Below are 18,176 nucleotides of genomic sequence, written 5' to 3'. Positions count from 1 at the left end.
CTCTGAGTTTCCTTTTTTCTGTTTATTTGCTTGGTTTGCTCTCTTTTATATTACAGGCTTTCCTCCAATATCTGGCTTTTTGTTCACATTAAACAGAACATGCAGTTATGTGAGGAGTGGGTGCAAGATAAGGAATGAATTTTTTCATTTGAGGATCATCCCCACATGACTTCACCTTCCGACTGCTCAGTTTACCCAGAGGAATCCTGCCACCCCCAATTTAGGAAGCAGGAGCCAGGCTGTTAGTGTTAGCCAGGCGTCTTGCCAGTGCTCCCCTCTGCAGTTTTACAGTATGGTTTCTCCCGTTGCTAAATCAGTTGTCACTAGACTATCCATTTTCCAGTTTCTAAAATCTTAAAATTATAAAACTTTAATGTTAATAATCTGAAGTTCTTTGGGGTCAGTCCTTCTGTTTATTCTTTGTGTTGTTACTCTAGATTATTTCCTCATATGTTAAGTAACTTTGCAGTGTAAAATCACCCTCAGAAGCACTTGTTCTGTGGCACTCCCATGGGGCCAGCTTGTGGGATTGTTTCTTCAAAGTGCTTTGCCTTTCTTTCTGGTAGGCAACCAAGGAGGTTTGATGGTATGGGGTTCCTAGTAAATACAGGTAGTAAAAATATGAACCTTAAAAATACATCAGCCGGGCCAACATGGTGAAACCCCGTCTCTACTAAAAATACAAAAATTAGCTGGGCATAGGGGCACGCACTTGTAATCCCAGCGGCTCGGGAGGCTGGGGCAGGAGAACTGCTTGAACCCGGGAGGCAGAGGTTGCAGTGAGCCGAGATCACACCACTGCTCTCCAGCCTGGGTGACAGAGTGAGGCTCCATCTCAAAATAAATTAAAAAAAAATAAAATTAAATTAAAATAAAATAAAATAAAATAAAATAAAATTTTTTTTAAAATCAAGGTTTTTTGAGAGAAGAGCCCAAGTAGAGACAAACTTCCTCATAAAGCTGGAGAGATTTTTCCCTTCATGGAGTTACTGTCCTAAAGAACTCTATGCCAGGGCCTCAGGTCCAACTCCACAACTTGTGTCTTCTGACTCAATCTCTTATGATACTGAGTCCCATAATCTAAAGCAACCAGCTTTTGAGTTAACTTAATAAGACACTTTGTTATAACAAGAAGATTCTCAGGTTCTCTTTCTAAAATAAACAGCATTTTAACAAAGACATTTATTTATATATAATGTTCAATGTAATTTCTTAATAAAAAAGTAGGCTGGGCATGGTGGTGCACGCCTGTAATCCCAGCACTTTGGGAGGCCGAGGCGGGTGGATCACGAGGTCAGGAGATCGAGACCATCCTGGCCAACACAGTGAAACCCCATCTCTACTAAAAAAATACAAAAAAATTAGCCAGGTGTAGTGGCGGGCGCCTGTAGTCCCAGCTACTTGGGAAGCTTAGGTAGGAAAATAGCGTGAACCTGGCAGGCAGAGGTTGCAGTGAGCTCAGATCGTGCCACTGCACTCCAGCCCGAGTGACAGAGTGGGACTCTGTCTCAAAAAAAATAAAAAATAAAAAAAATAATAATAATAATAAAGCAAAATGACATATTATAAATTTCTTAATAACAAAGCACACGGCCATGGGGGTTTTTTTTGTTTGTTTTTTACCTTGTTCCATTCTCTTCATTAGCTGTATCTGATCGACTGTTTTCTTCAAAATCTTGCATTTGTCTGGTTTTACACTCAAGCTGTCAATGTCACTAATGTTGGCAGACAGTAACTCAGCTAGTTCTTCTAAATATTTATTTTCTTGCTCCCTGCGCCTCTTTTCAGTGCTGTCACACAAAGAAAATCCAGTTAGTGTACATTTGTATCACCATATTTCCTTCTCTGATCAAGTATCTATGCTTACACATTTAGTGAGATCTTTATTTTTGTTGAAAATATAACACCAGATTTAGAAAGTGATATAAATTCACATCTAAAAAATGGACACTACCAAATACCAAAGTTTAGAAAACAATTCTGGCTAAAATATATAAAGTAAATTGACTGCTGTAACAGATATATCTCCCAATCATATATACACCTTGAATATTTTCAAATAACTAACAATTACTAGATATTAAAAGCAAACATACAATAAATACACTAGTTGCATTTGGAACTACTTTATATTATGAATAACTCCTTGAAATAGAAAAATCTCAATTTTCAAATAACTGGTATAAATTAAGCAGGGAAAACGATACTAGAATTCAAAAGTTACAGTTAGAAATCCGGTAACTCTGATAAACTTTTAATTCTTATGATTAAACCATTAGTTGATCCTCATCAAAAAATTATCCATTCAAAAGCAAAATAATAAGGATAATAACAGAGATGAAGGTACAGTGAACAATGTATTCTGTATACAGCTGTGTCCTAAAAAGACAGAAAAAAAACTATTTGTAAGTTCCTATAAATGCAATAAACAAAGTCAAACAATTTATATTAAAGCAAAATAATGAGAACAAGAAATAACAGCGCATACAGGTAGCACCTTTTTAAAAAAGTATACCAAATGTACTCAATGACCATGATTTGGTTTCGCCTTTCAGTCTTTAGCCCTGGTTTATTTAGCCAAGTCATCAGGTAACTTGTTTTGTAACACATATAAAGACAGTTAAGTATGACTTTGAAATTTTGTTATTATCAAACTAATATAATAGGAGAACCGGTCACAAGTAGCTCTTTGTTTTATAAGCAGCAATCAAAATCATTTGGCTAGATAGAAAAGAAATAGAAAAAAGAGGAGAGAAGAGGGGAAGATCGGTTGCTATAAAGCTCATAACTGGCAACAATTAAGATACCATTTACTTTTCTTTTTTTTTTTTTTTGAGACGGAATCTCACTCTGTCGCCAGGCTGCAGTGCAGTCTCGGCTCACTGCAACCTCTGCCTCCCGGGTTCAAGCAATTCTTCTGCCTTAGCCTCCTGTGTAGCTGGGACTACAGGCACATGCCACCACGCCTAGCTAATTTTCGTGTTTTAGTAGAGCCAGGGTTTCACCATGTTGGCCAGGATGGTCTCGATCTTTTGACCTCATGATCCGCCCATCTCAGCCTCCCAAAGTGTTGGGATTACAGGTGTGAGCTACCAAGCCCAGCCCCATTTACCTTTCTTAATAATATTAAAGACTATAAAAACAACAGCACAAAATAATATAGTAAGTTGAAAAGAATCAACTAATCAAATGTATTTACCTACACAAAACAAAATATTACAAATGCCAAAACAAAACCAAATTTTAAAACTGCAACCGTCACATTTCTGTCTTTCATCTTTTAAGTCTTTCATTATTGAGGAATTTTCCCAATTGTAGTTATTAAAATTGTATCTTATAACTCCCACAACAAGAAAATGGAGCAAGATATTTTGACAAATTACACACCAAGGCATGAATAAAATGAGTAACATACATTTTGATACATACAAGGTTTTAGAGAACCTCAGCTCTGCAACCTGACAGTGTTTGAAGACATCTACTTTTACCTTAGAGAAACTAATTGATATAAGGTATATTTAGTAAATTCAGTCTAAAATTATGATCTATTTAAATCCATGGATCTAAATTTCAACATTTAGAGTACACTGGACTCTCTTGGTGGAACTCTCAAATATGTTTTCGATGGTAAGTTTTGTGTAAAACCAAAGAACTTGAAGACAGTATACAGAAAAAGAAAAAAGTGATAGAACAGGCAGGACACGCAGACAGAGAGGGGACAGAGAAAGCAAGAAGCTAAAAGTAATGAACTGGCAAGGTGTCTATAAAATGACTAGAGATTGAGACTACAAAAACTCACCATGAAATGAAGTAACCAATAAGCAAGGAGATAAAATGAGAGCAGATATGTTCAAAGCCAAAAGTGGAGATGGCAAAAAAAAAAGTCTACCTTAATGGAAAAGAAGTCTTCCTTTATTACTCTGGGTCAACTATATTTCTCTCTTTACGAATCCTTTTTATTACCATTTATATTGCAGACCTCCTAGTTAATGCTACTCTGAGTTAATATCTCATGTGTGTACCGTTTTTTCTTCAACAAACTAGCTAACTCAACAAATACTCCTATACTTATTATATGCCAGATAATCATGTACTGTGTCTGGAGGATCCAAAAATAAATTAGATGCAGCTCCCAATTAGTTGGAAAACAAAGAAAACAGGCCATTACAATACTATGCAGCAAGACTAGAATACTACAGAAGTACACCTAGACCTAGAGAACAAGATGCATGAACTTAGTGGTAGGGAGAGGCTGGCTTCCTGAAAGAAAAAACCAGCTTTTTCAAAGGTATAAAGTAAGAGTGAAAATACCAAGTTAAAGAATCTATAAGTAGTTCAGTATAGCTAAACTACAGATAAGAAACAAAAGGGCAAAAGATGTGGTCCAGATCAGATCACAGGGATCTTGCACGCCATGATAAAAAGCATGGTATACTACTTAAAAGCACAGGTTCAGCTGGGTACAGCAGCTCACACCTGTAATCCTAGAACTTTGGGAGACAGAGGCAGGAGGAATGCTTGAGGCTAGGAGTTCAAGACCAGCCTGGGTAACACAACAAGACCCTGTCTCAAAAAAAATAAATAAATAAAAATTAGCCAGGCATGCTGGTATGCGCTAATCGGGAGGCTGAGGCAGGAGGATTGCTTGAGCCCAGGAGTTGGAGGCTGCTGTGAGCTATGATTGTGCTGCTCCACTCCAGTCTGGGCAATAGAATGAGATCCTGTGCCTTAACAACAACAACAAAAAATGCACAGGCCCAAACTTCCTGTCATTTACTAGCCATCCAACCCCGAGCAAGTCACTTAGTGGAAAGTTAACTTTTCTAAGCTTCAATTTTCTTATCTGTAAAACTAGGATAATGACATTACTTCCCAGAGTTTTGTATAAAAAAGAGAATACATGTAAAATGCTTGGCAGAGTTCCTGGCATATACTTTTAGCTCAGTAAATGTTATCTATTATCATCGTTTTGATTATGATTATTTATTTTCAGGGACACGGGGAGCCCAGAAATTTAAAAAGCAGAATGAGTGCCATGACCAGATTTGTAAGCTCCCTAAAGACAGAAACGTCTCACATTTCACTTGTATCCTTAAAATATCATGCAAATGGTGCTGGCTGAAGAGCGGGCACTTAATGTGTACTTGAGTTGAACTGGAAATGCTCAACAAGCACAAACACAGCTACCTATAATTTTGAGATTAACGTTTTAATCCTCATTCTCCTAGAAGAATGAATGAATGGAGAAGAGGTAACAGGAGGGAGATACGAGATATCTCACCCCACCAGACAATTGCTGAGAAACTCTCCTGTTCAAGGATCTGTACACAATGCTGGCAATACCCTGATGTCTAACAGATGCTCTTTATGATTAATGAATTCACTTCTGTTTGGGGAGACAGAAACATTACAAGGTGATATTCATACATAAACTCAGTTTCAATATTATAAATTTTTAGTTTACCATATCAAATACATCGTTTTGTTAAAACTGAAGCACATATTTGAGTTACAAACCTCAAGGAGATGGTACTTTCAAATATTTTTAAAGCAAATGTGAAGATAATTATCTTTAAGATATCTAAAGAAGAGAAGATACGAAACTTTTATATTTGTAATGATGTTATATACACAAAAACATCAGAGCATCTACAGATAAACCATTAGAACACGTAAGAAGATTCAGCACAATGGATGGATTTGAAGAATAACCAAGAAGAACAACTTGTTCCATCACATATCAAGGCAACTACAAAAAAGCTCAGACAAGATCCCTATATATACAGGAACTTGATTTATAATAAAGATAACAGAACAAAAACAGTCAAGGGTAGTGTATAACCGGGAAAAACAATAAATAAAATTAGGTCCCTACATTACACCATGCACAAAAATAAATTTCAGATTAATTAAAACCTTAAACGTGTATTAGAAGAAAACATTACGAAAATATATTTAAAACCTTAGAGTAGAAGAAAATTATTAAACAAGACCCTAAAAAGCTCGACACATGAAAACCTATGGCTCTGTATGTCAAGAGACACCATAATATAAATAATATAAATAATGTTAACCAACAGGTTGGGAGAAGATACTTGCATCAATTATAAGCAAGAAAAGGTTAGTAACCAGAAAATTTAAAATAAGTCTTAGAAATAAAAAAGAAAAGAACAAACAACCCAGCAGGAACATGGGCAAAAGATACAACCAACCAAGAAATTCACAAAGGAGGAAAATATAAATGAGTAAAAGACCAAAAAAAGATGATCAGTTTATCTAATTATCATGGAAATGCCCCTAAAACTATAACCCCACACCCATTAGATTGGCAAAGTACTAAAATGAGAAGAGAACAGTGTTAGTAAGAATGTGGGAAAAAAGGAATTCTCAATGCCTGTTATTTGAAAAACAATGTGGTACTTACCTAGTGAACATAAAAATTTATACAGATATTAAAGAAACTCTTTTTTTTTTTGAGCCGGAGTTTTGCTCATTGCTCAGGCCGGAGCGCAGTAGCACTGTATCGGCTTACTGCAACCTCCACCTCCCATGTTCAAGCAATTCTCCTGCCTCAGCCTTCTGAATAGCTGGGATTACAGGTGCCTGCCACCATACTTGGCTAATTTTTTTTTTTTTTTTAAGTAGAGATGGGTTTTTACCATGTTGGCCAGGCTGGTCTCAAACGCCTGACCTCAGGTGATCCACCTTCCTTGGCCTTCCAAAGTGCTGAGATTACAGGAGTGAACCACTGTGCCTGACCAAAGAAACTCTTATGTATAAAATAGGAGATACGTGTGAGGATGTTTGCTGCAAGGCTGGCTGTAACATCGAAAATTTATAATAGGGCTGTTTATCTCTAGGGAATACATTTGTAGAAAAATAATATTTTTCAAACGTGGTATATTCATGTAATGCAATACTAATCAAAAGTTAATAGGACTGAATATATCTATGCATATTTAAACCTCAAAATCCATGTTGAAAAAGTACACTATAGAAAATACATGGCCGGGCGTGGTGGCTCAAGCCTGTAATCCCAGCACTTTGGGAGGCCGAGACGGGCAGATCATGAGGTCAGGAGATCAAGATCATCCTGGCTAACACGGTGAAACCCCGTCTCTACTAAAAAAATAAAAACCTTGAGCGTGGTGGCCCGAGCGCCCTATAGTCCCAACTTCTCGGGGGAGGCTGAAAGTGAGGAGAATGCAAATGAAAACCAGGGAGGTGGAGCTTGCAGTGAGCAGTGCGCCTGCACTCCAACCTGGGCTGACAGCTGAGGCATGCATCTCAAAAAAAATATATATATATATATATATATATACACACAGTATCTATATAAATTATATGGGAGAAATTTAATATTCTATATTGCTTAGATACCTGTGTGTGTATATATATAAAATACACACATGATTATTAAAAATAGATTAAAATACTGCAGACAAATCAATATTGTATTACTTTTAAAGAGGATTATGCAAATATGATAAAATATTAACAAAATAATAATGTGAATATTATCAATTACATTGTGTTGGATATAGTTTCTTAGTCTATATTCTTTTACATATTTAAAAAATTTCCCCAAACAAAAAATTAAATGTAAAAGATAGTTACTTATTCTTAACTTTTCCTTTAACGACTGACTTTATATACAGATAAAAACAAGAGCATTAATTTTTGACAACACACTTCTAGATCGTATCTTGATCTCAACATTCCTCCCAGCATCTGGACACTTACTTGTGCTTATGAATACTCAGGTTATTGTCTCTCTCTGACAGCTCTCCGAGCTGAGTAAGATAAATGGTCACTTTTCTTTCTCAAGCCTGGAGCCTTGGCATTCTCCTGTTAAAATCCTCCCTTTTTTCCTCCCATGAGAAAGCAGCATGTAACCCAAGGACAGAAAAGTCTTCTGTAGCTTTATTCTCTAGATCAGTGATTATCAACTAGAGGTGATTTTGCTTTCCCTGGCCCCAGGGGACATTTGGCAATGTTTGGAGATATTTTTGGTTGTCACAACTAAGATGCTATTGACATTTGGTGTGTAGAAGCAGGGATAATGCTAAACACCCTACAAAATACAGGACAGCTCCCCTACAACAAAAAATTTTCTGATGCAAAATGTCAATAGTGTGGAGTTCGAAAAACTTTCCTCTAAATCCTAGAAGATGAGTGGAATAAAATTTCCACTCAATGTAGGAAGCTACTCTCAGGTAGGAAGTTAGCTGCTCTTTTAATCTAATATTAAATGAGCAGCTAGGGAATGTATTTGCATAAAAACATCTTTTTCAAATGTGGTATATTCATGTAATGCAATACTAATCAAAAGTTAACAGGACTGAATATAACTATGCATATTTAAATCTATCTGGCATTTGAGGTTTCTTCTCTATCTGGCATTTGTGAGGGTCTCCTTAGCATTAGGTTTCTTTTAGCCTGTTTAAGGTGGTCATATTTCTTATAACCAAATATTTAACTACACAATAATCATTTTTTTAAAGTCTGATATTTCTTAGTTCCATTAATGCCATAATGTTCTAAGACAGCAATTAAAGGTATATAATAGATTTATTTATTCATTTGACAAATCTTTACTGTGTTCTTACTATATATAAGCCACACACTGTGTTAGGAACTAAAGATACAATGATGAGCAAGAACAGACAAGGTCCTTTACCAAGTGGCAGCTTAGAGTCTAGCAGGGAAGCCAGAAATTCATGAAATAATCACACTAGTAAAAATCTGCAATTATGGATCATGGCTATAAAAACATCTGAGACAGTTACATGAAAGAAGGAACTTGATCTAACAGTTATGGAAGGAAGAGAAGGCTCTCTTTAAGGATGTAATGACTAAGCTGACATCTCAAGGATGAGTAGGTGTTAACTAAAGGAAATCAAGAGGAAGCAAGCTGGATTGAGGGAGAAGCATGTGCAAAGACCCTGGGGGAAGGAAGACAACATGGTGAGTATGAAAGACTCAAAGAAAGTCACTGAACTTGGAGTAGATTAAACAAAAGCTCTGAAGTGGCAGTGAAAGTAATAAAGCAGCTCTGCCAAAAATAGACTAAGAGGAGTGTTCCTACCTTGATGCCAGTGTGTCACATGGCGATCCTTTCCTCTTATGTGAGTCTGGGTTAGCAGGGTCGGATGAACTGTCCCCGAGGCCACTCATGTTGAAAAACTTCACACCTAAACAGGAAGGACAACAGTAAGAAATCTACCCTTATGACCTTTCCAACCAAATAAAGGTAGGGAAGCTCCCCTCTGTTAGAAAATTTCTAAAAACTGTGCTATGTCAATGAATAGATAATTACAGCCATCATAAAAATATCAGGATCTATATAAAAGTACAGAGGTCATCAGACAGTGTTTCTATGCTTTCTTTTCCACATCTGTAAAATAAAATTAATAATCCTTTGTGAAATTGTTACAACCAATTAGGATGAAAACGTGGTTAGAATAATTAAACAGATACTGAGACTTTTTTTTCCAAAGAGAAAAAAATCATTTTCATGTGTAAATGTAAAAGCCGAATGTTGAACTGGAGTCAGATAAATTATTCCTTGCATTTATTATTTAGAACCTGCTTTCAACATAATTTAAAATAACATTCACTCATAAGGTTTGGGATTTTATATTGATAGGAAGATAAATAATATATATATAATTAAGTTAAAGCGATAAACTAGATTTAGATTTTGAATTGTACTTTACGCTTTGAGTTCTATACTCCTAACCTTTTGTTTATGTAGTCAGGCAACAAAGATCAAATGTTTAGTCTATGTTAGGATCTTGGTATAGATCCCAGAGAACACAAAGTCATTCCCCCTAGCATGCCAGCCAGGTCTCTCACATGTTGCACCAGTTAGTGACTGCACTTAAAGATCCCTGCTGATCTGTCCCTCATCAACCATTATTCTCCACATAATCCCTAATGAAACTCAGAGTCCTATCCTTGGTCTTAAAATCATCACTACCTTTTGGATTTTATTAGTGCCAAACAACACACTTCACCATTCTCTTTTACTCCATCTACCCTTACAAAAGGAAAGAAAACTCTCATTAAATGGGAGAACTTTTAGCTTTTCCTTAAATTCTAAATTATTAAACTACAGCACTGTATGTTAGCAGCCATACTGAGAAACTTTATTATAAAGAATGTTGAGAGTCTCTCACATGGCTTTAATTGGTATTTCTGAGTAAACCCTTTCCTCTAGTCTTAAAACTGACTCTGCTTCTAGCCCTTTTCTGAAGACCAGTAACTGTCGTATTTTTTGGTGTACAAATAATCCCTAAAATTTTAATCATGAACTTATTATTTCATGCAACCAAAAAGGCACATTTTCAATTTCTCCATATTAGATGTGCTATTTATTAAAATTTCCAACTCATAGGATCACAATTTTACAATTTTTTATTCTTCTTTCTCTTTTACTCATTTCTAACTGGCATTCAAATCCTGCTAATTTTTCCTTAACAAGGTTGTCTCCTCCTTCTTCATTCCCAGATATGGTTATAATCCTCATGTGGAACCAAATACCTAATTGTAGATTAATGCAAGATCCTTTAATCTCCCTTCTCAATTCTAGTCATTCTCACTTCTAATCTGTCCTATAAACAGCAGCAAAAGCATCCCTGCTTAAATGTCATTTTCAAGGTCTCATTTCCCTGATAAGGAATCAACTAGATTTGCCTACTGCAACATGGTAGTTAAAAGGATGGGCTTCTGTGCTGGGAAGAAACAAGGAGAAAAGGAAACTCTTATACATTTTTAGTGGGAATGCAAATTAGTGTAGCCATTTGGAAAAGAGCATGGAGGTTCTTCAAAAAACTAAAAATAGAACTACTATATATCTGATACAGCAATCCTACGAATATGCGTATGTCCAAAGGAAATGAAATCAGTATGTTGAAGAGATATGTGCACTCCAATATTTATGTGGCAGTATTCACAATAAGCCAAGATATGAAATCAACCTAAGTGTCCATCAGCAGATATACGGATAAAGAAAATGTGGTATATATACACAATGAAATACCATACAGCCACAAAAAAAAAATCAAATCTTTTCATTCACGGCAACATGGACAAACTTGGAGGGCATTATGCTAGGTGAAATAAGCCAGCCACAGGACAAATACTGCATATTCTCACTCACGTGTAAACTAAAGAAGTTAACCTCATAGAAGTAGACAGCAGAATAGGTTACTAGAGGCTGGGAAGGATGTGGGGAGGAGAGGATAGCCAGAGGTTGTTTAATAGATCCAAAAGTACAGCTAAATATGAGGATTTAGTTCTAGTGTTCCATAGCATTGTAGGTAACTATAATTAACAACAATTTATTTTCAAATAGCAAAATGAGTAGATTTTGAATGTTCCCAATACGAAGAAATGAAAAATGATTGACATGAACATGCTAATTACTTTGATTTGATCACACACATTGTACACATGTATCAAAGTATCACACTGTACCCCATAAATACATTCAATTATTATGCATCAGTTAAAAATAATAAAAAAAGCAAAAACAAAACAAAACAAAACAAAACCAGCATGAGCTTTGGGGCCAGAAAAACCTTGTTTAAGTCCTGGATTAAACACTACCTGCCTGTCCTTAGGCAAAGTCTATCTATAAACCTATTTCCTTCTCATATATTTCCTGTCTCAGTTGCTACACTGTAGTCATTCTAGCCTTTTCTCTCACATCCTGCACGCAAGCAAACACTAAGGTTTGCCAGTTTTTACTTCTTTTTTTTTTTTTGAGACTGAGTCTCTCTCTGTCGCCCAGGCTGGAGTGCAATGGCCCAATCTCAGCTCACTGAAAGTTCTGCCTCCCAGGTTCACGCCATTCTCCTGCCCCAGCCTGCCAAGTAGCTGGGACTACAGGTGCCCGCCACCATGCCTGGCTAATTTTTAGTAGAGACAGGGTTTCATCATGTTAGCCAGGATGGTCTCGATTTCCTGACCTAGTGATCCACCCGCCTTGGCCTCCCAAAGTGCTGGGATTACAGGCGTGAGCCACCGCGCCCGGCCTTTACTTCTTAAATATTTCCAAAATCTATCCTTTCTTCATATTTTCCTTTACCAAAATTTCAATCCAGGTTCTCATTTAACTCTTTTGCTGGACTACTAAAATAGTTTCCCAAATAGCTTCTCCCTGTTTCTTGTCTTGTCCTCCTTAAGTTTATCCTCTGCAGACCCACCAGAGTAGTCTACCAAGTGTATGTCTAATCATGTCAATCTCTTACTTAAAACCCTTCACTAAATCCTCAATGCCCATAGGACAACATCCAACCTCCTAAACATAATATACAAAGTTTGCATCAGCTCTCACCTATTGTGTGAGTCTATTATAGGATCTGGTGAATGAGTTACTAAATGATGGTCCAATCAAGTGTTCATAGATTACACATGCTGTGTATTATGTATTATATATTACTATATAATCTATATATAAATAAATTATGTTATACATATCATCTGTATATACAAGTATATAGATTATATATGTTAACTTTAGTTTCAACCTCAAGAAAAGACTTCAAAAATAAAATCCTTGGTAATAATATCTCATGTTCTCAGCAAAGGTAAATATTAGACAAAAAGGTAAATACTAGCCAAAAAACTTTAAATTAATCTCAATGTGGGAGCAGACCAACTTAAATTAGCCGCAAATATTTACTGAGCTCTTACCATATGCCAACCTCTGTTCTAGGTACTAGAGATACAGCAGTGAATAAAATTTACAAAATAACTGTCCTCACTGAGTTTCATTCTATTATGAGGGAGACAACAACACATGAAATTAAAAAGTAAATTATACAGTATATTAGAAGGTGATAAGAGCTATGGAGAAAAATAAAGCAAAAACAGAGGCTTAGGTATGTGGAAGTGGAAGGGAAGCAAGTAAGGTAATTAGGAAAGGATTCACTGAAAAAGTGAGAGATATGAGCAAAGGTAAGAAAGGGGTAAGGGAGAGAGTCAAGAGAATGATAAATGGAGGAAGAGTGCTTCCGGCAAGGGGAGGTAGACGGACCTTAAAGCAAGAGCATAACTGCTTTTTGAGAAACATGAAAGAGGTGAGCATGGCTAGAACCGGGGGATGGGGGAGTAAGTGATGAGGTCAGAGAGATAATGGGAGGCTATACCACGTAAGGTCTTAAAAGTCATTGTAAGGACTAAGTCCCAGTGACTGAGGAGGTTACTGGAGGATTAACAACAGAAAGATGACAGGATTTGACTTTTATTCTAAGATGTCCTCTATGAAGAATAAGTACAATCTTTCTCATCTTAGTAATCTGGTATCTGAATGTCCACTTGTTAACTGGATGTTTTCATTTGGATATCCCATTGTCACCTCAAATTAAACATGTATAAAAATGATATACTTTTAAATTTCAGATTTCTGTTAATGATAAATGAGATGAACTGCATTACAGATTAATGTCTTAAAAAACAATTTATCAAACCTTCTACGGGGGCGACTGGAGAGGAAGGAACACACAATAAGGAAAATATAGAAGCCTAGTTAGCCTTTGCAGATTTTACAATTTAAGGTGAACAACCCCAATGCAAGGCAAATATACCAGACTTGCAACAACTACCACAAAACAAAGTCAGAAGACCAACATGGTGTTGCTACCACCCATTCTAAAACTCAAACACAAAATAAAAATAACTGGCTCTTTGTATTACTGGAACTAACAAAATATACATCTTGTTTCCCTGTAGAGATTCACAGAAGCATAAATAAGATTAACCAAAGATCACAGAAGTAAAGAAGTCATTTAATTTCATATAAATTAAATGCATTTTAAAATTTAGTAATCTAAAAATGAAATAATTCAATAAATTTGTAATAATGAAGCATCAATTCTAAACTTTTCTACAAAAGTAGAAACGAAAGAAGAAAATGCTAAACAAGGAAGTTGAAAGATGTGACTTTAGGATTTGCCCAATTCAAAAGAAAAGAGTTAGCTGATGCTTACTTCATGTTCAGGTACCATTTTTTGTTTCCTTAGCTGCACATCTTTTCAGCCTCCAATGAAATTAGGTTATGTCCATCTAAGAATTTATCCATCTGAAATTCTACTTGTTCTCAAAATAATCCCGGGCCTATGTTTTTTATTATAATGTGCTATAAGTTACAATTCTTTTGTGTCCCTTTCAGGATTGTGAACTCAAAGCCAGTTACTACATCTTTTTATAGTATATATATCCAATATCTAACATAATACCTAAAGGATGGAGAAACTAAATAAATAGGTGATGAATTAAAAACAATTAACCTATCTTACTAATACAACATTTAAGATTTCTAAAACAAAGATATTTAAGTTTGTATGGTTAAATATTTTCTGAAATATTTTTTTTTTTTTTTTTTTTTGAGACGGAGTCTTGCTCTGTCGCCTAGGCTGGAGTGCAGTGGCACAATCTCGGCTCACTGCAAGCTCCGCCTCCCGGGTTCACGCCATTCTCCTGCCTCAGCCTCCCGAGTAGCTGGGATTACAGGCGCCCGCCACTGCGCCCGGCTAATTTTTTTTTTTTTTCTATTTTTAGTAGAGATGGGGTTTCACCATGGTCTCGATCTCCTGACCTTGTGATCCGCCCGCCTCGGCCTCCCAAAGTGCTGGGATTACAGGCGTGAGCCACCGCGCCCGGCTGAAATATTTTTTTAAATCTTTGAAGTTATTTCTTATAATTGAAAAACATGAACTTTCTTGAAATCCTTATTGTCTTACTTTCAATGGGGAAAAAAACAGCAAACTGCCTTCTTGGTCTAGAAATTAGGGAATATTTCTTCTAATTTTGAAAAAGTAAAGATCTACTATTTTGTAAAAAAAAAAAAAAAAAAAAAACCTGTGATATTTCACAGTACTACAGACCCAAGCCACGCTGCAGTTATATGATCTGAATAATACAATCTCACATATTGAATAATTTTGAATAATAAATATATCTGGGTCTAAAGCAAGATTCCCATACGGTGCTACCCTTAGACTACTAGCTGGAGATTCACAACTGCTATATCTGAGATTCTGGGGCTAGGGAGAACAAACAACAAACAACTCAACAGCAGCCAGACAGGCTGGCCTACTGAAATAAGAGCCAAAAGCTGAAGAGCTATGAGACAGTCACCCACAATTTGCTGATAGTATGATTCTGGTATTAACTGCTTCCTGTTTACAAAACACAATAAACAGGGCAATGTAAAACTTCTGATGAGGAAAAACTATTATGTTGTATTTACGTGGAATGGCTTTATATTTGGCAGTTAGGGTACTTAAATAAGGATCATTAAGAAAATAAATGCTGGTTTCAGGAAACCAATTTACATATCGCTGTTTAAAAAGAGGTAAGGTTTCTAAGTAAAAGTACCCTTGTTGATTTAAAAAGAGTTGCTAAATTATACCCAATCTTATGCAATCTTTAGAGAGTAGTTTTAGGAACTAGAAACTACATCTATCTCTGTTCAAACGTACCAGACTAAACCAAACAGGTGAAGGCTAAAGAAATAGAACAGTGCCTTATAATTCAGTTGAATTTAAATTTCTACACAAGAAATCTGTCATTCATTTCTTGGATTTAGCTGAGAACTGCATAATTTTAAAAAGTCCCTGCCAATTAGTTAATAAACATTTCTAATAATATATTTTAAAATGTTTAACAGGCAGTTAGCACAAAGAAGCATTTATATATAGTGAGAAGGATACTTTGAGAGCTAAATATCTCCAAGTTAATAGTTGTATGAAGGGCATCTCACAGGAAAAACATGATAAATAAAGATCTAAACTAGGTAATTTCCATAAAAAATGTTTCTCAAACTGGAGTCCTAAGACATATAAGGGTCTTTGAAACAAGTTTTCATTTTAGCTTTTCATTTCAATGACAACCAAAATCTTTCTCATGTGTTAAGGAAGGATAGGGACTTTAGGATTTTCACTGCCTTTTTAATAACTGAATAATATTCCATTGTTTGGAGATGCCATATTTTGTTTATCCATTCACCAGTGGATGGATATTTAGGTAGTTTTCATTTTTGAATATTATGAATAATGTTGCTGTGAACATTTATGTACAAGTTTTTATGTGGCCATATTTTAAATTCTTGAGTATTTAACTAGGAGTGGAACTTCTGGGTTATACAGTAACTCTTTAACTTTTTGAGGAATTGTGAAAACCAGTTTTCCATAGTAACTACACCATTTGAAATTCCCACCAGTAATGTACAAGGGTTCCAATCTTCCACAACCTCGCCAAATACAGTTATTTCCTGCCTTTAAAAAAATTACAGCCATCCTAGAGGGTGTGAAATGGTATCTCATTATGGTTTTGATTTCTATTTCCCTAATCGCTAATGACACGAAGCATCTTTTCTTGCACTCTTTGGCCATTTGTATGTCTTATTTGGAGACGTGTCTATTCAGTTCCTTTGCCTAGTTTTTAAAAACTAAATTTTACTGTGTATATTTAAGATATACAACATGATGTCATGAGATGTGGATATGTAGTAAAATGGTTATTATATATTATAATGGTTATTATATATTTATTATTGTAAACGAACAAATCAAACGAACATATCCATCATCTCCTATAGTTACCCATTTTTTCCCACTATGACAATGGTTTATTCTCTATCTCTGTATATTTGACTTTGTTTTTAAAGATGCCTCATGTAGATGAGATTATATAATATTCTTCTTTCTGTGTCTGACTTATTTCACTTAGCAAAATGTCCTCCAGGCTCACCTATGTTGTGGCTAATGGCAGGATCTCCTCCTTTTTAATGGCTGAATAATATTTCATTGTATATATATATGCTACAACTTCTTTATCTATTTGTCCAGTGACCAACTCCTAAGTTGTTTCCATGTCTCAGCTCTTGTGAATAATGCTGCAATGAACATGGAAGTGCAGACAGCTTTATGAGCTGATTTCATCTCTTTTGGGTATACACCCAGAAAAGGTATTGCTGGGTCATATGTTAATTTCCTTAGGAGCATCTTTACTGTTTTTCATAATGGCTGCTCCATTCTAAGTTCCCACCGAAAGTGTACATTTTCTCAACACCTTTGCCAACACTTGTTATCTTTTGTCTTTTTGATACAGGTTGAACATCCCAAATCTAAAAATCCCAAACCTAAAATGCTCCAAAATCCAAAAACTTTTGAATGCCAACATAACACTCAAAGGAAATGCTCATTGGAGCATTTTGCATTTCAGATTTTGGATGCTCAACTGGTAAGTATAATGCAAATATTCTAAAATCCATAAAAATCCAAAATATGAAACAATCTTGGTCCCCCAAACATTTTTGATAAGGGATACTCAACTTGTAACAGCTATCCTAATAGCTGATAGATGTGAGGTGATATAGCAGCTTTTACTTGCATTTCCTTGATCATTTATGATGTTGAGCACCTTTCATATACCTGTTGGCCATTTTTATGTCGTCCTTGAAGAAATATCTTTTCGGGTCCTTTGCCTGATCTTTATTTGGGTTATATGTTTTCTTGCTATTGAGTTGTAGGATTTTGGGTTGGGTTTAACTTGTCTTTTTATTGAGTCGTAAGAGTGCTTTACATTTGGGATATTAGACCCCTATCAGATACATGACTTACAGATTATTTTCTCCAATTCTGTGGTTTCTCTTTTCATTTTCTTTATAGTATTCTTTAATGAACAAAAGTTTTTAGTTTTAATGAAGTCCAACTTACCTACTTTTTCTTCTTAAATAGGTCCAATGTCTGGTCCCTTTAGGGACAGATACTACTGATTGTTATTTTTCCCGTATATGGGCCATGCATTTTTGTTTCTTCGCAGGCCTCCTAATTTTTGTTGAATGCTAGATATTTTGAAGCTAATGAATGGGTAGTGATTTCCTGAAATCCCTGGAAACAAAAATTCTCTCAAAATCTACAATGCCAGGGGCCCAAATTGAGATGGTAGTTATCCTTGGCCCAGAGAAGAGACCCTGCTCCCCTAAATTTCTACCATAAATCACCTGCCAACGTCTTAACTATTATGGCCAAGAATAAAAAGCAAAATCAAATAAATGGATTCAAAGCAATCAATGAATTCTTAAAAATCAAAACACCATTTAATCTTACTTCACTGATTCCATAAAATACTAGATTTTTCTTAAAGTGCTTTTGTAAAAGAGA

The 18,176-nt window shown here is 35.6% G+C and overlaps 1 protein-coding gene across 8 annotated transcripts in view; it reads right to left on the bottom strand.

Moving 5' to 3' along the window:
• NCOA1 (nuclear receptor coactivator 1) overlaps positions 1-18,176 on the bottom strand; it is a 279,235-nt gene that overhangs the window by 105,597 nt on the left and 155,462 nt on the right. For all 8 annotated transcript variants that reach the window (XM_031654984.1, XM_031654988.1, XM_031654985.1 and 5 more), the window contains 2 exons: positions 9,089-9,194; positions 1,624-1,790 (listed from right to left, as the gene is read on the bottom strand). In XM_031654984.1, coding sequence (XP_031510844.1) covers positions 1,624-1,790; positions 9,089-9,177 — 256 coding nt within the window. In that variant the 5' untranslated portion in view covers positions 9,178-9,194. The remainder of the gene's footprint in view (positions 1-1,623; positions 1,791-9,088; positions 9,195-18,176) is intronic.

This window comes from Papio anubis, chromosome 14 (assembly GCF_008728515.1).
Source record: "Papio anubis isolate 15944 chromosome 14, Panubis1.0, whole genome shotgun sequence".
Taxonomy (NCBI): Eukaryota; Metazoa; Chordata; class Mammalia; order Primates; family Cercopithecidae; genus Papio; species Papio anubis.
This window is presented reverse-complemented; position numbering and strand designations above follow the sequence as displayed.